Source organism: Mchenga conophoros, linkage group LG1 (genome assembly GCF_057382185.1).
Source record: "Mchenga conophoros isolate Kocher_MC1m ecotype Shallow Benthic linkage group LG1, M_conophoros_male_GT1.1, whole genome shotgun sequence".
Lineage (NCBI taxonomy): Eukaryota > Metazoa > Chordata > Actinopteri > Cichliformes > Cichlidae > Mchenga > Mchenga conophoros.
In genome coordinates this window covers 30,156,967-30,184,444 of record NC_140526.1, presented here as the reverse complement: position 1 = coordinate 30,184,444, position 27,478 = coordinate 30,156,967, and the positions used below count along the sequence as shown (strand labels likewise).

Sequence of the window (27,478 nt, the reverse complement as noted above, 5' to 3'; positions counted from 1 at the left end):
CCCTCCTCTCAACACTGACCGTGAAGGCTGGGTAGACGCCACGAGGCGGGTGCAGGTGCTGGGTCAGAGGAGAGAGCAGAGATTCAGAGGTAGGGCTGCACCTGATGGCTATTTTTAATACATTCATTTATTTTTCCTCATTAAATCGACAAAAAGCCCCAAGTGATGAATTCAAATCGGATGAAGACATCACCGGCTTTTGTGAGATGTTAAGTCAAAGCATGTGTAAATTTGGACACTGTAGTCACACTATGTAAATGTAGACACTCTTACTCTGTAATAAAAGACATACGCATAGCCAAATAAAACATGCAAAGGAGAGGAGATCGCTGTTACTGGAGTGACAACAGCAAAACTTGACGCTGTGAAGGTTTATGTCGTGTTCTGCGGATTAGCATTTACATGATACGTGATAAGGAGCACACCGGCTGTAACTGACTTGTTAACCATTATCCCAACTACAATCTCGCCCTGTGTCAAATTCATGGAAATGAGGGTAGGAACATGGAAATGAGTCTGCACCTCTGACACTTGTCAAATCAGACTCAATCATACGCTGCTTCTGGCCAAAAACTCATGCAAAATAGGGGAGAGACCAGTAGAGACCAGCCTTATGATGCTGTAAAAATTATGCTAATCTAATTATTTTTAGCCCTTTTATTTAGGAACGACTTTTAATAAACTACACTACCAAACCAGCTAGAAAATTGACCGATCAGCTTTCCTACGGCATAATGCTACCTAACAGATTTGTTTTTATGAGTGAGGCCCACATTGAAAGAAAAACTGTTTTTGGCCTCAGTCACTAACAGCTATTAAGAGAGGGTGGGGTGGTTCTGTTACGTACTCCATACAGTATGTGTGTATGGATTCTTTACAGTCAGGTTGTCTTTACATGACAACCTGACAGTACAGCAGGTGGTGCCTGCAGGGCAAATCTCTAACTTATGCATGTCTCAAATGCACTTTCTGATCCAACTGAGGTGAACACTCCCTGAGTTTGATGCTCCGAGTGTTTCTGAGGCTCTAATGTTGAGACGCTAGAGCATCACTGCCTCACCCACCCTGTGGGGGCATGGAGATTGATCACCTGCCATCTTTTCAACCCTATAATTAAGCCTGTTTTCCTGAGTGTATTATTGTGTGTGTGTGTGTTTCAGGCTAGCCCTGCCTATCTTTAATGAAGGCAGGGTCAACTCCTGTTGTGGAAAGGACTTCGTTGGGAAAAAAAAACATAGAAGCGCCAATAGTGGATAATTACCCTCGGCTCCTGGCTCATTAAACTAAACCGAATTTTAAAATCCGCTGCTCAGTCGACAGCCTCCGATCACCATGTAACCTGACTATCAAAACCAAATACGCATGTATGTTTTTAAGAAAAGCAAATGCAAGATCCGGGCAGTGCACAGGCTATATTTCAGAGTGGATTTTTTGGGGAAAGAGTTTCCCTGTACTGTCTGCTAGATTTAAACATCTGGGATTTTTATTTGATTTTTTTAAAGAAATAAGCTCCAACTGTTAAGTTAACCAATGTGATTTATTCGCCTACTGTTCATATTAACAGCTTTACAAATAAACAATTTAGTTCTGCTTACTTTTTTAAAGAATTAAAAGCAAAACATTGTTGCAGCTTGTCCCAATCATTTGCTCCATTAAATATTGGATTGTAACAAATAACGCCTGAAATGAAAACTTTATTTATTGTCATCATAATTCAAACAAACAAACAAACTTGTTGCACTTTTTACCCATAGCAACAACATAAATAGCTAAATTAAGCTTGTTAAATGACATGACTTAATTATAGAAGCTGTGGCAACCATCAGGGAACAATGTAGTAAACAGTAGGGAGGAAAAAAAGATGTTCCTGTTCTCCCTATTCTTCCACAACTGCCGAAATCTTTTATCCACTACACCTTTCAAATGCTTAGTACCTGCTAAGTTCATGCTGCTGTAATCTCTGTTGTAATCACAATGGCTTGTCCTGACCTGACCACTCTTAATTCCTCGAGCTATTGGGTCAGAGGTAGGGGTAAGCCTGTTGGCTGGGTCCTTTTATCTAATTAAAGTGCAGCCAAAGTGAAATCTGAGAAACACCATGATCTGATCTCCCAGTCTGGACTGTGTTACTATATATCAGATGTTCTTTGACTCTGGCTGAGAGGAGGAAAATCAGAGCGGAGCTGCAACCTGGGTGCTGACGGGTCATGGTTAACCAACAATCAGAAATTACAGCAAAAAAAAAAAAAAAAAAAAAAAACGCCATACTGACAGCACATTGCAAACATTGTCAACTCAAATAAAAACATAATAAACCACTTGAGACCAGGGCAAGTCTGTACAAGTGAAGAGGACATGATGTTACTAGTTTGCATTCAGTCTAAAAACTCAAATGCCACAGACGGGTGAAAGAAAATTGCTGCAGATTAATATGCTAAGCTACTTTTATCCCCTTTTCACCCCCATTTCCCCTGTGAATCTATTGCCCTTTTCCCCGGTTATTCTTGACATGCGACACTTCGGCCAAAGCTTAGAAAGGTCAAATACACCCGTGAGCAAAATGTAGCACGCTTCAATAATCTACATATCTCTATCTGAATGCTGGTCCTCCTTCACGTATGCAGTTTTGCCTCTGGTCTCGGGTCAAATGAAGGAAGAAGAGGGGATATACACACAGTCAGAGGCAGATTGGGAAGTCCACGTACCCCGATGATAGCATTCAGCTCAGTCATTGTCACCTGCTTGGCCCGTTCAACAGCCTGAGCCACCTGCTGTTGATGCTGCAGGACACATAAACAAAGATTAGATCACTGATGGAGAAGAATAGTTCCCGCCTGATGGTTCATCTAGACAAGTAGACACTTAAGCTTGGGGGGGGCCTCCATAATGCACGATAGTCATTTAATGGCACTTATCGTCAATAAAACAACACATCAATGTACTACATAGCACTCAACATAATAGGAGAATCTTCTACTAGGTAAAACAAGACATAAAAAAATACTCTGTATTATATGTGTTATATGTATTATAGAAATGCAGGTCAGAGTGAATCAAAGGAACACTGAAACTGAAATCCATTGTCTGGAGGTTTGCCGCTTGAGGCGTTTGAAGGTTTGCTTTCATTTCATTTCCTTGCGCATTAATTCTCATCTCAGTTTTCCAGGAAAGCCAGTTCCTTCAGAAGAACTGATTTATGTGTTTATGTTTGACTATTTGCTCAATGTTGACAGGATGAGCTCGAAAAGGGGCGATATTTTTAGAAGTGGTCAGTAGTTGTTTGACGTTTGAGTCAAATACATTATTTAGTGGGCTAAAACTGTCAATTTAAAAAAAGAAGGGGGGGAAAAAAAAAGGGTTTCCTCATTGTTATGTGCAGTGAATCATCTGTTGTTCCCCAGAGATTATCTGCACAATAGTCATCGTCACAACTACAGTAACAGCAGAATGTGAAACAAATGAGTCTCAGTCTCATCCCTGAAATGCTGCTGGCTGGGTTGACACTCACCTCTTGTGACAAGAATGGCATGATCTGAGCCAGAATTGCATTGAGGCGCTTGGCAATCTCAGTCTGTAGGAGAAGAGACAGAAATGATTAGAATGACATCCTTCCAGCATACTGCATGCCTCAGACAACAGAATAGCCAATAATAGCACTAAATGTTGCAGTGTTCATCCGGACACACCATGTATTTCTTAACTAAACTGGGACCGCCTTAGAACAAATTTGCTTCCCCCTTTCTCCTGCCTCCATTAAGCTCAGGCCTTATTTCATTAAGGCCTGAAATATGCTAATACCATCTGGCTGGAGAAACCCTAATGAGGTCCATACTTCATAATTACGGCCCATACAGAGGGGGGTAGGGCGTGCTGAAGCAGACAGGTTAACTCTGGCCCTATCTATCAGAGGCATCTTTGGTATCGACCACAGAATATTAGCTGGCAGAGTAAGCTGATACTGGAGGGCTCACCATACATGGAGCACTTTACAGTGCTGCATTTGGTCAAATGGATATGCTGTGCTGCCCGCCTACCGCACTTGAAGGTCCCTAGACATTTTGCCCAAGCCCATTTCCTTTTTTTTTTTTTTGAATCTGCACTTTCCATAGAAAGAGATGAGGAAGATGCATAGGAGAGGAACACAAAAGTAGAAAGCAGAATAAAAGAGAAGTGGTGGGGTATGTGTGGGGGTGATGAATGGTGAAGTGAAACCCTCTGATGTGACACTAAGGTAATGTGGTTTGACTGGACCGGGGGAGGTGAACTAATTGATTCTGAGAGATTAGGGGTGGAGGCCCAGCAGGTGTGTGTGGGCTGAAGAGGTCCTTCCCGCCGTTTTATACGATGCTGCACTTCACTCATTTTCTCCCTTAACCTTGTTTGACTGTGAAAGGGGGGGAGGGAGGAGGTGCCAGTAGCTTTCTGCACAGCCTCTGAGGAGGGGGGAGAAACGAGAAAAGAGGGAGAGAAGAGGAGGAGAGAGACCTTTGCTGGCCTGTCAGGAATTATCTCACAACCCCCGTCTGACCTCAGACGCACTGTGCTTTCTCCCCTCCTTCCTCCTCCAAATGCTTCTTCGCACCCCTTCACGCTAATCTCCACTACTCTCTCTGCCCTCCCTCCTTCCTCTTCCTCTCATCTCCCCCCTCTTCTGTTGCTGGGGCAACACTATCTGGCACGGCTGATCGTTATGTAAATTGGGCTGGGGCTCTGACCAGAACAGCCTGTAAAATCATATTAGGCGCAGCACAGAGGCAGGTCATTAAATTGAATTTTCGGCCTGTCGATCTGATCAGCACGGGAAATTAATGAGGGATAACTGGGAGACTGGAAATGGGGGTGGTGATGGTGGTGGGGTTCTTCGGAGACTCATAAACCATCATCATTAGCGGAGGCTGGATACAATGACACATGGGTAGGGTGAGAGTGTTTCAGTATCACACCACTTCTCTGGAAATGGCTGCAAGGGGAGCAACATGGGGCCTGTAGAAACGGCGTTGTGCTGATACACTCGGCTATTAGAGCAACCACCATACAAACCCTCCCTCACGCAGAAAGGCATCCATTTGTTCGGTGCAAATCACCACTTCAGAGCCACCACTTTTAAGCCAAAAAAATAAATAAATAAAATTCACTGAATTCAGGTGCACCTTTGCTTTTTTTGAGTTGTTTAGTACTGTGCTAAAAAACACAGATTTCTCTCAACAATTCATTCTGAAACATGAGCTGAAGCACCAGGTGCTTTGAGAGCTGAGCTACTTAAATATTCCCAAAACCCATGGCTTCCTCTGAAATACCCCCCACCCCACCCCTCCTCGACTTTAAATATTACTTTGGAGCCAGGAAATAAAACAATGGAGCAGACTTCCTTTGCATCCATTTCTGTTGTACTTTCTGGGCCCAATTTATTGCAGTGTCACACAGGACCGTCGATTTAAGAGATCATGAGGGCAAACACGGCTCGCATGTCAACCTGTGACTGTAAACCCCTCAACCGAATCGCTGATGCCGCCAGCTACATCTCATCCTTCCGTGTCGTATTTAGTCACTCAGCTCTGTTCAGACAGAGTTCATGCGTTAAGGAGAGCAAAACAGGCAGATGGCATATCTGCACGTCTTTTTGACAGCCAGCCATTCTGAAGGGTTAAAATAAAAAAACAACAACAACAACAAAAAAAACAAAAAAAAACCTGCACACATTGATAACAAATCCAATGACTTGCAGCGCTCGTAACGACTCCCACTTTACTTTGCAGGCACTATTTTCCACAGTGCTTTTAGTGGCAGAGATGGGCACTGGAAAGAGTTTACTGTCACTTAAAGCCACTGAAAACAGAAGCCTTTGAGCCGGCAGAAGCTTTTCACTGCAGCTCCACAATTACAGGTACTCAGGGTTGTCTAGTAGCACCAGAGTTTGGAGAGGCTCTCACTCTCACTCTCTGTCTCTCTCTCTCTCTCTCCATTGCCTGCCCCCCCCCGGTCAATGGTGCGTTGAAAGCCATTTGGCTGTTTGTCGCTCCAGGCATTAGCCCCCGAGTGGAGAGCTGAGTCTCTGACGAGGATTCAATTGGTGAGGAAAACAAGTGGCATATGATGGTGGGGGGTGGGGGGCGCAGAGATGGCTGTTTGGGAATTATCTTCTCAGCCAGAGCAGAGAAAGAAAGAGGCACTTAGAGGTATCTTGTTCATTACAAATGCATGAAGAATATTTTGCATGTGCATGTCATTCTATTTTGAGCTCACACACACACACACACACACACACACTTTTCTGCAGGGGGAGCATATGGAAACAGGTTGTTTTCCAACAGATTACATCTGATTTTGTTAACGCTCAAATCATCAAATACACAACATTTTTTTATGCTTCTTATTTCTGAATTATGTAGTTTACATGTACACACATATTCATGACAGGCCTGTCATCAGCTGGTTTTAGCGAGCGCGCACACACTCATTGTGTAATACTGTTCTTCCAGTCCTTCTAGCCTGGCTATCAAAATAAAGCAGGTCTCTCAGCCTCCGGTAACCTCGTCAAGCTCCCTTGAGACACACACAAACACACACACAGTGTGTGTGTGTTCTCATAGTCAGTTTGTTTTGGCTTTGAGAAAGATCGGCCATCATCACCTTGGCAAACAATTCCAGGAATCCTGTATAAATTATTCATTTGCACAAGCTCTCCCGTCTCCCTCCCTCTGCTCCTCCTTTCACCCTCTTCCTCCAGGAAACGGACTTCACTCTCCTTGACAAAGCACTTTCTCTGTTTCCCTCATTCATTCAACAAGTGAGGAAATGGATATGTGGAGCAAATCCACAAAATGGCTACCCAAGGTGCAACTAAGTTAAGCAGCACAGTAGAAAAATAGAGGAATTTATTCATCAGGCTTTCTAATCATGTGGCACTCACTTTGCCAAAGAGAGAACATTTGAGAGAGAGAAAAAAAAAAGAATAAAAAAAATCAAAATGTAGGCAAGCGTACGAGAGATAAACAGGGACCACAACAGAGAACAGAGGGAGCGAAAAAAAAACAGAAAAAAAAAAAAAAAAACACAAAGCATCCCCCACCACAAAGTCAGCAGGGCACGATGCTGAGGCAGCCTAATGAGCTGCGCTAATTAAAATCACTTATTGACAGCAAGCGAGGGTGATTACCTCCACCCTGCACTCTTTGCCATCATAAGAGACACTGTCAAAACAAATTACCCCCCGGCAGACGCACAGATCCCTTTCATAGCAACTATTCAGCTCGGCAGCAGCAGTAGGGGAAACTGTATCTGCGGGAACTTGAATTGCAGTGTTTGTGTGTAAAGACACAACTGGTGCTACCATGTAAGGGATGGGGAGTAGATATTTATGTGCGCCCCGTGTTTATACCTATTCCCCCTCTCTTTTCAATCGCGCTCTTAGTTTATCATTTCTTTGCCACACTGCAATAAATCTTCAGCACAAGCGAAGTAATATGCCTGCCTGCATCCAATAATCCAGCCTCCCTCCGGTCGCACCAATAACAGGGACAGCTGAGGGGCATCTGTTTACCACTCGCTGATGTCACCACAGACACTCGTTCACCAGGGATGGGAGATCGTGTGTGTGTGTGTGTGTGTGTGTGTGTGTGTGTGTGTGTCTGTGTGTGTGTGTGTGAGAGAGAGAGAGTGTGTGTGTTGGGGGGGGGGGGGGCATGCATTATTCAGAGATCTCAGTCGTCTCCACCGGGCTTATTGATAAACAAAGGAGATGCAGAGGAGAGGACAAGTCGATTAACCCATTTACCCTGAAGGCCCTCACTTCTTTCCTGTCTCCACCCCTTACCCCACCACCACACCCCTTTTTTTACCCACTTGTTTTGTCCACCGCCACCATCATCTAACCACAACAACCAGCTCCACCCCCACCCTGCATCACTACAATCTCCTTGTTGCTTTACAGAGAAACGCTCAGCAACGTGAAGGAAGGGGGGTGGGCAGCTCCACGATAAACTGTAAACACACCTAGTAAGCGCGCATGCACACACAGAGACACACACACACCACGTGCCTACAGAAAATGTCTACGCTTGATGAATTGCGTAGTGTGCTGCTGTTCCAACTGGGCTACCCTCCCACTGATGCCATTAACCTTCTGGATCTGAGGGCCATGAAGCCTCCACCCCACCCCTCTCCATCTCTCTCTCTCCCCCTCTGACAGACTCCCACTCTCATACATCATATCACACAGCTAATGACACAGGACCATCATTCACATCACATCGTTGGGGCGGCGGGGGCAGAAAAGGGAGGAGGGCGCAATGAAAAGACATAAGGGCGCCAAGAGGAGGTGGAGAAGGAGAATTAGGGAGGCAAAAGCGACTGAAGGAAACAGAAAGCAAGTGTGAATCAGAGAAAATGGAAATGTAAGTGCAGGAAGATAAAAAGGGGGCAGTCTGGAGATTATGTTCATCTTTTGTTCTTCTCCTTTTAAAGTAAACAGAATAAAAACATTATGCTGATGTGATTTCACACAGCTGACTACAGCCTCGGGTCACATCGTTAGCTAAACGGAGCAATTTTGCTGTGCTGTCTTCAGGTGCAATCTGACTTTTACAGAGGGTTGATTCTTTATTTGGGCCTCTGGTGACTACAGTATGTGTGTGATTACAATATCTTACTCCAACTATTCCAAAAATTCTCTGGCATACAGTCCAGATCAACCTGTGCGTGCATCAAAACTCATCAGGTGAGATTTCTCAGAACAAGTACAGACATCTTACAGGTAGAAGCCCAAACGAACATTCTGAGGGAATAAATTGTGTCCAATAGCCAGTCCAAAACACCCCAACCCCACTGAAAACATTATTCATGTTAATTCTCTAGATTTGCAACTCTATAGTATTATAGATTTAAAAAACAAAAAAAACCCAAAAAAAAAAAAACCACACACACACACACACACAGGCCATCAAAGCACTGCTGGAGTTACTCAACTTTTTGTTTCTTGCTAGAGGACTGTTCAGTAAGTCAATTCACTATTGACTACTTCACTACTATCCCATTATCGGGACGGTTTCCACAAAACAAAACAGAAAAGCAAAAAAAAAAAAAAGAAAAAAAGAAAAAAAGAAAAAAAAGAAACCACCAACCTGCTTCAAACAGTCTGGACATGACAGACCAAAGATCAACTGGAAGTACACCAACAAATGTGGCCAGCGCTTCTAAACCTAACTCAACGGTAACGTGACATGGAGTGAACTGTGGACATTTTTGATACAGCATGATGCCCAGTACTGGGTGGCAGCTGAACTAATGAGCTTTTAGCTCAAATGGCACTTGGGAGGCTTGGAGAATAAAGCAGGCAACGTATGTGCTCACTCACACACTCAGAAAGGCAAACCGCACACACGCACCATCTTCTCAGAATTTGCGCCAAATACTTCACTTTAATCTTATCAAACCATCCACATCAGGCAGCGTGCCCTTCGTGTTGTTTAGCCTGTCAGCGTTTTCACTACAGGAAGCCAGTATGTGTACGCTCCCAGAAGCATTTAGGGATGAGGGTAGAAACTAAGATCAGGTATGCATGTGTATGTGTTTATATTCTTAATCACTAGGAAGGGATGGGGGAGGGGGGTGTTTTGGCTGTACACAAAGCATCTCTGATATGGCTACATACCTGTTTGTGCATCTCAATGTTAAGCCCGTAGGACATCTCATAGTACTGTAAAAGAACAGAGAGAGAGCAGAAAAAGACATTATAAACTTAAATGAATTCATATGTTGAATTAATTAGAGACAGATGTTTATACATAATGACACCATTCTTAATTGAGCAAAACGCAAGACAGTCCAAACTGCTCTAGACTTTTCTCTGAACGCACAGAGAACTCGTGCAACAAGACAAACAGTGGTTAACTGGTGTGACATCTTATCGGTCCCCTCAAGCACCCAAACAAGAATAAAAGAAAGTCAATCACATGTAGAATAACAACTGAAGCGCGGGCGAACTGACATTAGCCGACGAGGCTGACATCTCAACGTGCATTTTTCAGCCGCGGCAGACGCTCGCCTGGCTGCAGCGCCTGTTTACTTCTACTTGGCACGGCCTCGTCTTTGAGCGCAAACCCCGTCCAGACAGCAAGGAGAAAGCCAATACTATTATTGAAAACAACATTATCTGCTGCTGATTGCCAAAAAAGCTTGCAAGCCCACCAACAGATACAAACTAAAGCCTAGTAGTTTGTCTGCCTTGTTTATCAAACACACAGCAAACAGCTTCCATTTATTGTAGCTACTCCCACCACCTTCTGGTTCCTCACAGGGAAAATAATATTTAACAAACGTACTGCTGCGTTTGGTTAAAGTCATTCCTTTCATGTACAAACAAGATAAGCACGCACATACACAAGTGTGAGGTCTAAGTTACACAACTTGTCAGATAAAGATTGTTCTTTTTTTTCTCTTTTTTCTTGCCATGCACACAATGAAGCCTTTCCTGTATTAGCAAGAAGCTTTGAGCTGGCTTGTCTTTACAGAGGCACAGATTTCTTTGTCTCCCATTTGATCATCAGAGAGCTCTGAATTGACTATAATAAGATTTAACTGCACTCTTGGAACTGTTTTACATTTAACCCTTTGCAGCACTTTGATAAGCATCAAGTATTATCTCACTTCTCAAGTGTGGTTTCCATTAAAAGGTGAAAGCTCTGACACATGCAGTGCACAAAGCAAGCAAAATGACATGCAGCAAGTACGCAGGGTCAGATTTTTAACTTCCTGCTCTCTGACTTCGAACGTGATTTAAGCTGCGACTAAAAGCTACTCATCTAGTAAATGCCCCTGGGTGTTTTTGGCGATGTGAAACCCTTACAGACACATTTTGAACTTGCATGCTTTTGAGTTTATAATCAGAAACAATACAGAAACATGAGAACATTTCTCATCTGACAAACTGTGATCAGCACATCTTTAACATTTTTGAATGGGGGGGGGGGGGGGGGGGGGGGGGGGGAGGAGACCTAAATCCATTTCTTACTTTGATTATCAAATGTAAGTTTTTTCCATTTTCCATCCATTTTTTTTTTACTAATAGAGAGATAGATTTTACTGATATTTCAATAACAAGTAATTATCCAACAAGTAGTTCATTATCGTTGCAGCTGGAAGGAAAAACACACAAAGTCTCCCAATATGTGAGAAATCTCTGGGTGTGACCACATGGCTCACTCTGGGAGAGTTAAGATTTAAAACTTTCACACACACACACAGGAAGCTGTCTGATTCTCTCACACACACACACACACACACACACACACACACGGCAGACCAGTCATTAACCCCCAGTGGGCCATGCTGGGTGTGTTAGGGAGGGGTGGTGGAGGGTCATAAAGAGGACCCCAGAGCCACTGAGAGGAGGGGTAGGGGGGGTGGTCACACCCCACAATCAATAGTTGGACGTTTGACCTCGGCTAGAGTTTCACACCCCCTCCCTTCTTATCCCATGAAAACTCAGACGTGAGTCAACAGTCTTAACACAGGCTCTACAAAAACAACCAGGTTCTTTTCAGCACCTGTGACTGTTCACCACCTGAGGCGAAAGGGAGGAAACGCCATTCAAATCCTGTTCTCGGCTTAATAGCTGTAGTACTCACCATGACGTAGTGACGCTGCATCTCCGTCTTTTCGTTGGCCAGTTTGTCGTATTCTACTTTAAGGCTGGGTGGAGAAGAAAAAGCATTGCGTTTGTAAAAAGGATCGGTACACCGCTGCAAAACGTTTGGTTTTTGTGCACCACGTTATGATTGCACAAAGCTACAGTAAGGGAACAAAACATCAACGGCTTCTGCTTCATGTTTCCAGGAAGCCGTTGGTTTTTACAGTAGTCTAGTCATTACCTGTGGTACTGGGCCTGCAGGAACTGAAATTCATCTTTGATCCTATCGCAGGACTCTGCTACTGTGAACTTGAAGCCAGGCTGCCCTGGCTGGTGAGGAGCCTGAAAAGTGTGAGATTGGAGATACCACAGGTGTAAATAACATCATCACATAGCTGAGCTCTCTCTCTTGGCACCTCCTCCTCTCCTTTATTTTATTCTTTTTTTTTGATAACACCCCTCAGTCCTTTTTTAATGGTTTGTCTTCTCATTTCCCTTGAGTTTTGGACTGGCAGAGGGAGCTGCTTTCACTCAACTTGTGCAGTGACAGAGATGTGACTTTATCCGTTTGCCATGTAGAGTCTCTAAATCACACAGTGCTGTTTTTTTTACTGCACAATTAACTTTCAGGACCGTAAAAAGAAAAAAAACACTGATGATCTACTTTACGAGTTCAACACAATCTCAGATCTTGTTTCCAATAAACACCACCTCTCCGTGCCTCTCCATGCCACAGTGAAGCCCTCAGCAGCACTGATGCAGACCATAAATAGTAAGGTGTGGATCAGCAGCTTCACTCTGACGAGCTAATTAGGCCATTTTGAAGGGCAGCGCTTCTGCATCAATTTACAAGCAGCGACTAAAGACGGGGGACTTACCGGATGCCGGCCTTGTGGATACATGTCTAGTCTTTTTTTCCACACGGGAGTCTGTGTGTTGTTTTTCTCGTGCTTTCTTTCCGTAATCCCAGTGAAGGTGCGGTAAATCCCCGCCACCCCCTCCCCGATATGCGCAGGATGGCGGCGGACAAAGCCTCGTTCTCGGCTGCGAGGCGCACACTCAGAGCCAGCCCAGCGGATGGATCAGCTCCTTTCTTTTGTACCTAAACAAACAGAAAACAGCTGGATCACGTTCACAGCGCCTGAAAGCAACACGAACGTAGAGCTTTATGAACTCTCCGATACACCTTGTGCAAAATGCAGAATAAAGTAGTTTTCTTTTTTTTTTGCCCACTAATTCTCTGAACGTGTGAACCACAAAACATAAATCTGTCGTCTAGATTTGCAAAAGAAAAGAAAGGGAAAAAGAAAACCAAGAGTGGCAGCAAAATGCGTTTGATGCCACGGATCAAATAAATCCCAAAGTTTAGACTTTTGATCACACCCGCAACGACACGATGCGCTTTTTTTGGCTTTTTCCTCGTAAATCTAACGAGTCGTCTTCCACTAGAGGGTAAAGAAAACACGCAACTGTTGTTTTTGGTGGTCCTGGAAGATCAGAAAACAAGGAGCTGCTGCTTTCAAAGTCGGCTGCCATAAAGCCACCGCCACCACTACTACCACCCGTCTTGTTAGCGGCTCTCTTCATGTAACCCCCCTCTTTTTTTCTTTTTTTTTTTACCTTTGTCTCGACTGATTCCTCTCCTCCTCTCCTCTGCACAGGTAAGAATAATGTATATGAAAAAAATATTATCCACACGAAGCTTAATATCCGGTAATCTGTAACGTTCACCGCAGACAATTGTCCGTCGTCGTTTCTGTTTTTCATACACTTCTTTGCTCTTCTTTGCCCCCTTGAGAGTCCTTTAAAAGCCCCGGTGATTCCCGAGACTGAGAGCGCCGCTCAGTCCGCTCGGACGCTGGAAACCCCTCGACTGGGACGAGTTTTTGACCGCAGACAACTTCAAAGAAAGCCTCTGTTAGATCCAGTAGCAGCTCGAAACTCTTCCAGTAAGTCCAGGGATTATTATTTTGCGACTCAAGCGGTTCTTTTTTTTTTTTCTTGTTTAAAATGTCGGCCGTTGTGAAACGCACCGCCAGCCTGCAGTTGGGTACCCAGTTCCTCTGCCGCGCGCTGTACCACACACAGACTGTGCACTGACACGAGGACCCGACTGCCGAGAGAGGGGCCTCGCGCTAACCAATTGGGTTCTCCGGAGGAGTTTAGCGCCGAAGACCAATCACAGCGCGTCAGTCCCACGTGGGGTACACAGCACTGTCGCGTCCTGATTGGGCCACGATATGTGACCTCGCATGTTCGCCATTTTGGATTTGAAGTGACATTCGGTGCGTTCAACAACTTGTTCAAAACAAAGGTAATAATTTATATGTCCGTGCACTGCAGCGGGTGCCCGAGTGTTTCACAATACTACACGGTATGTACCAACGAGCTGTACAATTTAAAACAAGTCTCGTTCTCAAATAGAGAAAATAACCCACCCCGAAAATAGAAGGGATCATTTTAATAAAAGCTTTTCGCCTTCAAAATCTGCTCACTATATGAGCAATTATAACTGAAGCTGGCGTGACCCTGAAAAAGAAGGTTATAGTTTGAAGCTTGACTATTTCACTGCGCTCTCGGTTGAAAAAGAGAGCTAGAGATGCCAAGAAAAAGAAATACGTCCTATTTCTGTGCCAAGAATAATACGCGCTCATAGAATTTCATTCAAGACTCGAAGTGCGCAGATGTGAATACCCCTTCATCTACAGCAGAGTGTCCTTTGAGTGACTTGAATTGATCGACCTATTTCTAACGAGACCTCAAGCATCTACAAGCTTTCCTATCAGCAGCACTAGGTAGGCTACAACACGTCTGCGCCTCAGCCTATCACGTGTTTCTCACTATGCCCTGCCCCACGTGGGTTCCCTCTTTCCCTCCACCCCCTCTCCCCCCACTTCACCGCCTTTCATCCAATGATCTCGCAGCTGTCTTCCTGCGCGGCTCACCATTGGCTAGGGGCTGGAAAAGCTGTCAGTCAGGAGTCCTAGTTGTCAATTAAACCCACGTTGGGTACGGCGCTGACAAATGCCTGTGCTACTCTCCCTCCTGCCTGCGAACAGTGCCTGGAATGGCTGCTTAATTAGCTTCGAATGGCTTTTCCTTTCAGCTCAAACAATCTGTCACTACCATGTGGTAAAAAGAGCCCTGCATAAAACAAAAGCAGGAGAAAAAAAAAGCCAGTAGGGGCTAAATATCAGTTTGATTCCCCCCCTCCCTCTCCTCTTCAACCCCTCCATGAAAACATTTGCTGCAAAACAAAGCTTTTACCTCGCTCAAACACTGGATTCTCTCACTCATCTGCTTCTGCTCTCATTTTCTTCTAAAACTAGATTCATTTGTTTACCTGGGTGTCCATTTAGCCCCTGCATGTTTAAATTTAGGGACCAGATTTTTCTTTTTGCTTGTGGCCTGGCTTTACCTGACCCACATGACATTTATGCTTTGACTGATATATTAGCATGCTGTGAAATGTCTTCCCCACTGTTTCATTTCACCTAGATTTAGTAGTCATATATATATATATATATATATATATATATGTATATGTGTGTGTGTGTATGTAGGCTATATATTACACTTTAAATTAATGCATCCTAGCATTAATAATGGTGATAGCATGTATGACACTTAACCACATGTCGAGAGCAAATTTAAGAGGAAACTGCTGTGACAACAAATGAGAAAGGGGGGAAAATGTGAACTGTTTCAGAATAATACTTTGCGGTGACCATAGTGAGAAATACTCTATGTTATTTGTAGCATAACTAAGTGCCAAAAGTCAAGAAGTATATCAAATTTGAACTGCAGCTAGCATGCTGAGAGCTTTAGCTGTTGCTAAGCAACAAATGTATCCCTCCTGCAGATGTGGTGACATCAGTTGGGATAATAACTCATGCACTGAGGGCATGTCAGTGAGCAACACACTGGCAGACTTTAAAGAAGGCCCTTTTTTTCCCCCCTGCACAGAACTTCTCCTAATGATGAATTATCTGTAGTCCTCGCTGTAATCATGGCACTCTGAGTGGGAACGCACTTAAACTACATGCAAACTCTTTGCACTTCTCCAAATCTGAGCTTCCTGAGGGAACTGTTAGTTCTCAGCCAGGAACAACCGCTGTCTGGCTTTGTGTTTCTGACAGACACTTTGACTCGTAACCCATTAACAGGTAATACCAACGGCCTCCCATTATTCTATTTAAAAAGAAAGAAAAAGTCACTCTTGGAAAAAACCATTTCTGTCATGTTTTCCAATCTGATTTAATAATTGTGCCAATTTCCTTGCAAGTTTTCAGGCCCTTTTATTTTGTTATGTTCCATAGAATTTGACAACCACACAAATACAGAATATCAATCAAATGTGTAAAGAAAATTAAAAAAAAAAAAAATTCTGAATTGAGCTGTCATGCATCCTGTTTCTGTCAGTGGTCCTTAAGGCTGCCTCTAAAAATTCACCCGAGTCCACAGCTATCCGAGGGTCATCAATTTTCTAGCTACTCTGGTCTGAATTAGCCGACGAGCTTGTAAACTTGTAGCTTTTTCCTGTTGGTTTGGTTTCTTTTTGCACAGAGAACGCTCTAAGTGACCTCGAGGTGATCCAAAAGTCGTCACTACAAACCGCATAAGGACGTTCAGTCCTCTTACTGGATGGCTGTGTCTCGGTAACAAAAAGTAAAAACAGGAAGAAGGTGCTGTGTTCTGGACTAATAGATATTCTGTCGGCTGCTCCCTTTAGGGAATCATCTGTCTCCATCTCACCCTACCCTTTTCTGTCATGCCAACCCCGCTGGATGTCTTCCTTCACTACATCCACAAACCTCTTCTGTGCTCAGCTTCTTTTCCTCATGCCTGTTACCTCTATCTTCAAGATCCTTTGTCCAATATATCCACTTATTCCCCCTCTGCACATGTCCGAACCACCTCAGCCTTGCTTCTCTAACTTTCTCTCCAAACTGCTCAACCTGTGCTGTCCCTCTGATGTACTCATTTCCTGTCCATCCTGATCACTCACTCAAAACCTGAGCATCTTCAGCTCGGCCTGCTATCATCTATTTATTTATCTACACATTTGTGGTACATCCCAGAATGCAAAGCATAGCCGGTTACAGGTAGGTGTTTAGCTGAGACACCTGTACACTTGGAAATTGGGTCATATCAAGGCTGGGAAAAAAATAAGCTATAAGCTCCACAGACCTGCGAGAAAGCATTGTGTCAGTGCACAGACCTATGGGGGAACCATTTCTGCAGCGCTGAAAAGTACCAGCCTCATTAACTCCGTCCCTACAGTCAAACATGGTGGTGGCAGCATCAGACTGTGCATCATGCCTTTCAGCGACAGTCCCTAAAACAAGGGACCAATCAGGGCAGAGGGAAAGATGCATCCAGAGAAATATGAATCCATTCTGACTGAAAACCTTTTCCAGGAAGCTCAGGACCTCAGGCTTGGGTGAAGGTTTACATTTCAACAAGACAAAAACCCAAAGCACAACATCAAGAAACCTCATCTGTCAACATCTGGAGCCAACAGAGAATCATTTCTGGAAGGACCTGGAAATGGCTGCAACCTGCTTGTGCTTAAATGTACCCAACCTTTAAGGCCATTCACAAAAAGACTGCACACAAAGGTACTTCAATTAAGTAGTTGTGAGGGGTGTCCTTCATAAAAGAGATATTTCATATTAAAACATATAAAAAAAAATGTTTTTAGCATGGTCATCATGTACTGAGTGTAGGCTGATGAGGAAAAACAAGTCTGAAACATACAATGTCTTACATTTTAAAAACTGCTGCACATAATCACAAGAAAGCTTCCTAAAGTTTTGTTGAAACAGCTTAAGTGACGTGATGGGTTCTAATCTTTAATCTGCTGGATATGATTTAATAATAAGCATTAAAAGTTCATTATTGAGTTATGGAAAAATTCTAATTATCAACTAATCTTTCTACAAAAGAACAGAAAAAAACCCACTGGAGCAATTTCCTCTCTGCCTCTCCTCTCTTTTGACCTTTGACCTTAATCACACAAACTTGCGGGCTGTACCAGTGCATTCTGCATGTTTCAGAACAAACGCATCCAGACAAGAGCAGATACACAAGTTCAGGTTTCATTTAGCCTCCAACTCTGAGTAAGCCCTGTTATTTAGTTTAAAAGCGTGCCGGCACGAGTGGCTTCACCTCACAGGCTCTGTGTGTATTTGCACTGCTTACTGCAGTTTCTAAGTACATCCTAGAAACAAGCCAACCAGGTGTATTAGAGACTTACGCCCCCCTCCCCATAGGTAAGGCTGTTAAGGTAAATCTTAACGTGCTCTGCAAGAAAATACAAATTACTGTGACTCTTAAATTGATTAAATTACCCACTGTTATTATGTAGGATGTTAAAGCACAGTTTTCTCAAAAGTCTAAGTAAAGTGCTCAAGAAAATAAGTATTACTCTAATCCACTTCAGAAATAAGAACAGCCAATTGATGTGTAAGTTGCCTCCCAAAGGCACCGTTTGCGCATCATCATTTTCATCAAGTCTACATTAAAAACAGGAGCGTGACAGTTTGGGTAAGTTTGTTTCACGTTCAGAAACTACTTCTCTGTGTAGCCTTTGCTATCAGATAAAGGGCTCACTGTGTTTCAGGTTTTACTCAAGACATTCCTTGTAGAAAAACAGTTTTATTACGTTTTATCTACATGGTCTTATGTACTATAATGCTTTTACAGTAGGTCTAAATAATAATAAAAAACCTATAAAAATTTGATAATTTAGCAACAAAAAACCCAAGAAGAGTCAAATCCACAACAAACAGAACCTAAGAGATGGTGTATGAACACCAACACAGGAAGCAGTTTCAGGTGCATTATTTTACATCAAAACTAATTTCTCTCCTGTAACTCTTACATACCAAATCACCGGGCAGTGTACTCCAACATGCTTTGGTATTTAACCCAGAATCCCCAAAAGCATTAACTACTGTCCAATCGAATGCTAATTACATTTAATTTAATGTAGATGCTTCCCAGGTTTGATCCTGGGTCTGATCTAAGTATGAAGGAACTGAGTGGACCAAGTGTACGAGCTTTGCAGCAACAGCCAGAATTTTAAACAGTCCAAAACCAACTGCTAGCATATCTGCATCATCCCCTATTCATCATAGCTGTACTCAAGTGGGCATGTACTGTTGATTTAAGCAGAGCTGCTGGTCAGGCATGCTGATATTTGTCAGTTTGCTCTGCGCTGAGCATCCTGGGATCGGTATGTGTAGGCCCGGTGTAAGGATGTGGGTTATCTGGGAACTGGCAAACACAGTGGTGGTCTCCACAGGCCCGGGACTCTGATTCAAGAACCACATACAAACAGACATTATCGTACAGCTTCATCTGACACATCAAGGACCCCGGACGTGTCTCTCTCACACACTCACAGTGACACACAAACACTCACACAAAGATTCACTTTTCATCCCGCTCAAGAGAGAGTGGCCTAGATTAAGCAGCAACAAAGGAGCAGGCTTCACCTCTGGGATAAGGGGGGGGGGGGGGGAGTCCGCCCTTGTAGACCTCCGCACTGTTTATTTGCACTGGAAACCCAGACGCTGTGAAACTCCCACTCTGAGGCGCTGCACAAATATTGAGGCTATTTGCAGAGGTGGTTTTAATTCTTTACAGAGCAATGATTGGCTCTTTCCACTACCATCTCTGCAAGAGCTTCGCCAATGGATTCCTTAAGCCTTTACTGCAAACCCCCCCACCGGCCAACTCACACCAGCTCTAGAATAAATATCACAGATGTATATTTTTAATGGCTTTAGTGACCACTAAAGACTCAAATCCCAATTATTCTGCTTATGATATCAGATTCTCTGCTCAAACAAATACTCAGTACCAAAACCACAGTTTCTACAGAAAACCAATGCTTGGTTTCTGCTTCTGCCGTACACCAACACCTCGATACTTCCTGAGAGGACTAACTACGTTCAACTTAGCGTTCGGGGGTCTGTCGGGTGAAAACAAGGATGCTATTCTCAAGATACTTGGTGTGGTTGCGTGACATTAGAAATGAATAAAGACTGCACACACGTTCCCCGCAAGAGTGGCCTCACCTTTGTGAAGCTGTGAATTTATCAGCATCCATCAGATTAATGACTTCATCCATTCAACTGCTCCCTCTTTGAACCACCCGGGTCTCTTTCCACTGGTAGAATGCAGAATTGCGGCCCATTTCTGCAGTGGGGTGGTTGGTGGGGTGGTCACGGCACTATTGTGAAGCACCCACTGACTCTGGATTATTGACATGCTTTCACAGGCGAGTTCAGGCCTTGAAAGGAGACATTCCTCAGAATAAAGGATCCAGTGTGTGTCGCGGGGGCTCTAAACATGAATAGGCCCCTAAGTGTATCGCTGTGACTCATCAGCTTGTAATCAACGCATATAAGATGAGAGGACACTAGAAAGAGAGGCAAACACAGACTTGAACAGTCCTACAAAAAAACAGCAAAGGCTTTTTTCCCCCACCTTTAGCTTGTTTGTCAATCTGATACAGACTGTGTTGAAAACATAGATGTAGGCACCGTAACGACATCCACAGGGTCAGGGTCCTCTTTCTATTTTGAAACTGCATGTACTGAGCACATGACATCACATGTGAGGCCCGTTCTAAATAATACCCCCCTTTGTGGTCCATTTTTAACTCTAACAGATCAAAAAGTTATAAAATGAACATCATTGTATTAAATAATACATAAAAATAAGAATTCATCAGAATTCACAGGTCAAGGGAGTTTCTTGTAGACTTCTATAAAAATCGCAACCACAGGAGTCGCCCCCTGCTGACCTCTAAAATTATTGCAGGTTTCAGGTATTTCAGCAGTGGCTTCTTGCATATGTCTACACACAAAAAAATGCCGAAAACAGTCAAAACATTTGCATTATACTTGCAGAAAACAGGTGTAAAATACTCTCCATAGTCTCTTCTATTCGTTGACAGAATAGAAACTAAGTTAAACAAAAGCGAACTTCAAATACATAAAGCGGATCTTGAGGAATTCTTTTTTGTTTGTAAAATCCGATGTGGTGATTTGCTGCAACTGGCCCTTGAAAGCAGGCACAGAAAACTTGCAAAGGCTCCTGAAAACACAGCTGTCTATCAGAGCAATTTGTTGAGGTACTCAAGGTAAACATGGGTGAAGAAGTGAGGAAAGACGGGAGGCTCGTCGTAGTGCCTTGACCAATTTCCTTTTGTTCTCGTCTTTCCAGGGAGCTTGGAGTTATTAAACACTCCGAGCTCCGAGACTGCTTGGGAAAAGTATTTTTCTAGTGAGGAGTTCATGAATAATTGCTTTAAAAGCGCTGAAGTAATACTGTATATCAGAGGAGGAGCCAGACATTTGAAACACCCGGGGCTTAGCCCTAAAGGGTAGTATGCATGTGGGATTTTTTTTTTTTTTTTTGAGGGGGGGGGTGTAGAAATGACTGAAAGATTAATAGGCTCTGTTTTGAGTTTTGTTCAAAAAAGAATGACTTCATATAGGGAAATATATATATCACACATGCAGGACACCTTAAACTAGTTTTTTAATTGAGCAGCAAGACAGAACGAAGTCGGGGCTGTATCAAGACACAGGGACTAAACCCCAATTCAACCAGACCCAGAACTGATCCAGAATTAAAACAGGACTACAACAGTTCAAAAGCAGGATTACTGAGGACTTAACCAAGACATAACCACAATCAGAACTAGATGATAGTAGCACTAAAAATCATCATAGACCTGCACTACACTTATTTATTTAATTCTACCAAAGTACAATATTTAGATTGAGAAAAGTTTATATAATTATTTAGCCTTGTTGTGCAAACAAGCCTGCAGAACTTAATAAATATAGAATTTGAAAAATAGCAAACCTAAAAAGAAACACTAGGTACGAGATACATGAGTACCTATGATACAGTGATACTTTTAGTAAGCAACCATTTGACTAACATGTGTGTCTCACCTGCTCTTGTTCATCTCTGTTCTGTCCTCATTCTCCATCTCAATCTCTGTTCCTCTCTCTCCCTCTTTGTGCTGACAATCATCAAATATACAGTTGAAACCAGATATTTACAAACTCTTCAGATCAAAACACAAACACTTTTTTAATTGTAACATCAAATCAGACTAAATGTTTATTTTTTTAGATTGATAAATATAAAAACATATTTGTTAACTTTAAGAGTAAAGAGAGAAACTGTCTGTGTTTTTTAATTGCAAATGGCACCAAATTGTATTCAAACTGAGCCACACTTATGGAGCTCCACGATTCTTTTCCTGGTGTTTTGGTTGACATCTCTTGATTTTCCCATGTCAAAGAAACAGACTCTGTGTTTTGCCTTATATGCATCCACAGCTGTGCCACCAATTTACTCACATGGACTCTACTAACCTATCAGAAGCTTCTTCAGCTCAGAATGGAATCGTCTGGAGTTTTCTTATTAATTAACAATAAACTTAGTGTACATGTACTCCTAAATTTAATGAAAGTGATAAAAAAATAGACAGCTCTGTCTCTCTTTATTCTGACATTTAACTAATTCAAAATATATTTCAATATTTATCTAAAACAAAAGTTTACTCTAAATTGATGTTGTACAGTAAAAATGTTTTATGTTTTCTCCCTAAAGTGTAAATATCTGGTTACAAATGTGAATATCCTGCTGTGTACTGAAATCCCTCTTATTTTGCATAGAAATATACTGAACAACATACAAAGCATAATATATAAAATAACATTTACCTGAGTTTTTTCTTTGAAAGAACCCTCTAATGTCCATTCTTATATTTCAGTACATAACTGAAACCGAATTAGTCGGGGAGGGTAAGAACTGAAAATATGAAATAAACACACGTAAGCTAAGACTCTCTAAAAAATAGCATTTGTTCGGCTTTTCATTTCGCCATTTGTTGATTCACTTGAAGAGCAAGTAACGTAATATTGGTCAAGTGATCAGTTTCATATCAATCTTTCATGATGCACCGTCATATTTACATTATTTGTACGGTACGAATGATTTGCTTTGGTACCTGCTCAAACTTAAGCTCTCCTTAGTATGGCTGGCTCCGTCTCTCCAACAGCGCACTCACGGGCAGCAGCTCCCCCCGCCCCCTCGCTCAGTCGCTTAGTGCCTGAGCTTGGATCATACCAATATCAGGGGGGGATTCACGCACAGTCGTAAATTCCCACAGTGTGCACTATGTGCTTCGAATATTGTGTGTACTTTTTGTTTTATACAGTTGTCAGCCAGGCATCTAACTATGAAAAAATTACACTCCAAAATACCCCGGGCTTCTGACAAAACAACCCGGGCTTAAGCCCCGTAAGCCACCCCCACGCTCCGCCCCTGCTGTATATTAATCACAGCTTAACAGTGGTTTGCTTTAATAACTGAATTTGACTCGTTAATTGTCGAGTTTTGCAAATGCAAGTTAGCTGTAGTGCTGCTCTGTGGACCTACTGCCCTGGAATGTGATGTTAAGCGCTCGTGCAGTTGGAGTGTTTGCCGTACGCATGCAGTTTCAATTTGAAATGGGTCCACGGTTGTTGATAGTGGAAACATGATTGAGCCTTTTTTTCACACTCCTTTGCTGAGCATTAATGAATTCACAATGGCTCTGCCTCTGGTGCTGTCTGTGATTAATAAGCTCATTTAGACAGCACTCATTGTGACCTGGTCTACAGGCCAGCACCGTGTATGGCTCTTTAGTGGGTTGGTGTTATTTTTTGTGATTATCATCCAAGTGGCTGCTGTAAAAAGCAGGTCAACAAAGTGACCTTATCCTGTCCTTCAGCTGGAGAGTGAAAGAGAACCTAGTGATGACAGCGAGGCCTACTTTGCCTTTAGCAAGTGAATGAGCATGATTACGTGGAAATGAATAACATGGTTTTCATCGCGCTTTTAAGTATGCCATTTTTGTGTTGGTTTTGGCCATCATATGGCAATTTTAGTGACCTGGGTAAGCCCCTATCTCACTGTTGAGAAACTCAAATGTGGGAATTGGTGGGCATTCATCCGTATGGTTGGAATAAAATAACACAGCAAATATTCATGTCTTTTACCACTGTATGTTTTTAAAAGTCTTATGTCACCTAATAATATATGAAACAAGTTTCACAGGGGGATACTTCTAAGGCAGCGTTCCCCAACCTCCAGGCCACGGACCAGTACCGGTCTGTGAATCGTTTGGTACCGGGCTCGGGTGTGAAATGTATGGTTTTCAGGGTTTTTAGCATTATTTTGTTATCGTTTTTATCATTAACTCGGTTTTCCTGGGTCTTTTCACGTGTGTTATGAATAAATCTTCTTTTTTTTCGGTACCGGTACTAGTTTTATTTTGTTGTATTTATCTGCGACACCTTAAAGGCCGGTCCGTGAAAATATTGTCGGGCATAAACCGGTCTGTGGCGCAAAAAAGGTTGGGGACCGCTGTTCTAAGGCACTGCCAACTTGTGCTGAAATTATGGTTCAGCAGTGGTAGCAAGCTGTCAATGGAGGCAGTGTACAAAGTATTTATTGCAATCAGTCTACGGGCTACTCTACTCCTGGTTGTGCTGTTATTGGACCACCAGACAGCTGTGGAGAAGAGTGAAGTTATAACATGGACGTTAAGTTACAACAATGAAAAGTCTCCACTTTAGCCACTGGCTCTGCTTTCCATCCAGTGTGTTTTCTTCTTCTTTTTTTAATCTCTGATGCTGTCGGACCCTCCCTGTTTCAGCCCACTTGTTAACCAGTCAGCATTTGCCCGGTGCACAGTGCAGTTGGGATTTTGCAGGACTGCACAGGAGCATTACTGTGGTGATTGGAAACCACCTCTGTACACTTCACAAGTTTTCATAAATTACGCATTAAGGAAATGGCATATGGTAGAGGGTCACACATGGATATATGTGTACATCAGAAAAATAATTCCAAAAACCAGAATGTGTCCTTTGGAGACACGGGTCTACTTCAACATCTGAAGTGCCCATTTATACACATTTTAATTGAAACCAGGATGTTTTTATAAGCAAACCTGATAGATTTGGATGATAATACTGCAGGATTTGATGGCTTGGGATGAAAAAGCATTGTTCAGGCATCCATTGCTTACCATTCATTTCCTTATTAGTAGGAGAATGAATTAGCAGACTCTTGATTTAGCTGCAAGATCCTTTACATAGAACATCTTGTTTTTATACAATATGTCTCCACTGTTCACTATTATACTGTATCTTATAAAATGTTTATACTTGGTTATGAAAAAAATCAAGGTTATGATTAACAATGCAAATTAGACGTTGTTAATCATAAGCAGAGGTTTACAGTGAGCTACGCTCCTTGTTAAACTTTACAGAGGAAGGAAAAAAGGGCTGAATAAAGTATGTGAAAGCAGTCTGACATCTTGGTGGCATTTCAAATGTCTCCCTCATGTTGTGATGTTTTTTTATCAGTCGCTCAGCAGGTTACAAAGGCACTGAGTTCATTATGACCTGAGCAGAATGTGTTTTTCCAGGGAACAAGCCCCTACAGGCAGCGCCTTAGGACTACAGGCAAGATTTGGTGTTTGGCACTCTTGTATACCTCAGGGGGGACTGTGTAGCATTTATGGATGTTTATGGGGAGCATGCAATCCAGTGCAAAGGCTCCTGTTCTGTTTTCATGCGTGTGAACCCAGTCAGCCCTGTGAGATAAATGGAATGAGCTAAATCACCAGGGAGATTGCAGCCAGGCCATTGATTTTATGGGTCATCAGATAACACTGGGGCTTGCTGAGCACATGCCCTTCAGCACGAGGCGAAAGCTATCATTTAGCCAAATCAATAGCTCTAATTACCCCGCTCCACCCACCGTAATGAATTCAGAAACTATTCTACTATCTTCATAGGACTGGAGTGAGGAAATACAGTATCGCTGATTGCACGGCACTAAATTAACAGTCTCAGGCGGAAATATACTTTTACAGATGCTTGGTCATTTCAGTCTACTACCTTAATGTCAGGCACTTTGTGACTCAAATCTATATCGGTGTCAACCAGTTTCTACTAGCTGATCCAGCCAGACTCTGACTTAGCACAGTTAGCACAATATAACATTTCTGCAAACATGAGAAAGTTCCAGTAAATGGAAGTTGGATGGAAACTGAAAACACACTGACACACATCTTTCTGGCTAAATAACACACAATATGTGTGTATGTTTGCCAACATGAGGGTTAGCTACCAGCTAAACACACCAATGACAGAAGGATCACAGGATATTTCTAAATTCTTACCGATCAAAGCTACTTTTAAAGCAGGTTATGACACAGAACAGAAAGTTGCTGTAAAATAAATACAGTACTCCAACTGCAGATGTGGTTTTTTGTTTTCTCAGACGCGTCACCGGATTTGAAACAAAAAAACTCTCACAATGCACAAAAAAGGAAGCCTGGGACTTTGTTATGGAGTTTCACCTTCACTCACTGCTCTATTTAGATTTCCTCTCAGCAGCACTTTGGCTTGATGTGACATTAACACACTCCACTCGGTCCAACAGCATCTCGTGTTAATATCTTCAAGCCGTCCACTTAAGAGCCAGTGCTGTTGTAGTGTTATACGCTCCCTTCCTTTGTCCCTGACCTCCAACATGCTGAGTGCTGCCATCCTGCTATCAGGTTTCTCCATGCCTATAACGCTGCAGTGGTCCACTTATCACCAAGGCTGGCACACTGCCCACCGCCCATCACTTTCTGTCTTTCAGTCTCTTATTCAGACCATAAAAACAAGTGTTACTAACTTTAATGTTATGTTCAAATTATACAGCAATGCAATACTGATCGTAATATTAATATTAATATTAATATTAATATTAATATTAAACAAAGATGAGAGAGCTCCCCAAACTTTGAACATCTAAAACCTTTATTTTTATTTTTCTGAAAAAACATATTTTTTGTGATAACCATGTGAAACACTGTCAGAATATGAAAGAGGAATTATCACCTGAATCTGCAGCTTGAGTTTCAGCTCATTTTCAGCTGTCTGGCCAACAGAGACAGATACAGTAAGCAACTAGCTGTTGAACACAGTGAAGCATTTAGCAGCTAAACAGCTGCAAATTTGGCAGAGACACTAAACTGTGAATGTACCAATGAATTCATCACTCAGAAACTGTAGTTTGTGAACTACAGTTTGGAGGGGTTTTTTTGTTTTATTTGGCTGGCATGCTAAGATATAAACTACCTCTAGCTAGCTGTATTAGCAATATCCTGCTGGGCGCATGACACAAGTAATCAAATACTACTAGAATTTAACTCACTGCAAAAACTGGAGTACAGACTAATTGAACAAATTGTTATTATCAGAGATGCTCTAAAAACAGAGGGAGATGGGGCAAATTTAGCTAACAGAGGTGAAGCAATTTGTTTTTTTGGCCCCTTATCTGTGGTCGTGGTTTTCAGGGGAATAAAAACTGAGCTGAAAAAAGGAGTGAACAGTGCACTTATATTTCTCATTGAATGATCACACAAATTATCTAACATGTTGATCATATTTACCTGTGGGTAAATAAATACGTTATTGCTAACATTGCTAACTATTTGCTAACAAGTTCACCACTCCCAGTGGTTAGTAAAGCCCTATTAAGAAGTTCAAAGCTGATTCTTTAAAATGTATGCTCACTACTGCCATAATTTACAAAATGGACTTGACGTTTTATCCAAGCTGATGTTTAAAAAAGTAGCACCTGAGCCGATAAAGTCATCAGAAAAAGGCACTTCTCAGACTTTGACCCTTGTCCGTTCATGTTTCTGCCACACACATATATCCCAAAAATATAATTGCAGGTTTAAAAGTCAACAGTTTAGAATGA

The 27,478-nt window shown here is 42.5% G+C and overlaps 1 protein-coding gene across 11 annotated transcripts in view; it reads right to left on the bottom strand.

Moving 5' to 3' along the window:
• tle3b (TLE family member 3, transcriptional corepressor b) overlaps positions 1-13,756 on the bottom strand; it is a 28,556-nt gene extending 14,800 nt beyond the window's left edge. For 3 of the 11 annotated variants that reach the window (XM_085274394.1, XM_085274338.1, XM_085274347.1), the window contains exons 1-8: positions 13,247-13,756; positions 12,505-12,728; positions 11,868-11,968; positions 11,625-11,688; positions 9,650-9,694; positions 3,509-3,571; positions 2,676-2,780; positions 20-58 (exon numbers count right to left, since the gene is read on the bottom strand). In XM_085274394.1, coding sequence (XP_085130520.1) covers positions 20-58; positions 2,676-2,780; positions 3,509-3,571; positions 9,650-9,694; positions 11,625-11,688; positions 11,868-11,968; positions 12,505-12,528 — 441 coding nt within the window. In that variant the 5' untranslated portion in view covers positions 12,529-12,728; positions 13,247-13,756. The remainder of the gene's footprint in view (positions 1-19; positions 59-2,675; positions 2,781-3,508; positions 3,572-9,649; positions 9,695-11,624; positions 11,689-11,867; positions 11,969-12,504; positions 12,729-13,246) is intronic. The other 8 variants (XM_085274423.1, XM_085274376.1, XM_085274385.1 and 5 more) reach the window with 3 other exon arrangements.
• Between the last annotated feature and the right edge of the window lie 13,722 nt (positions 13,757-27,478).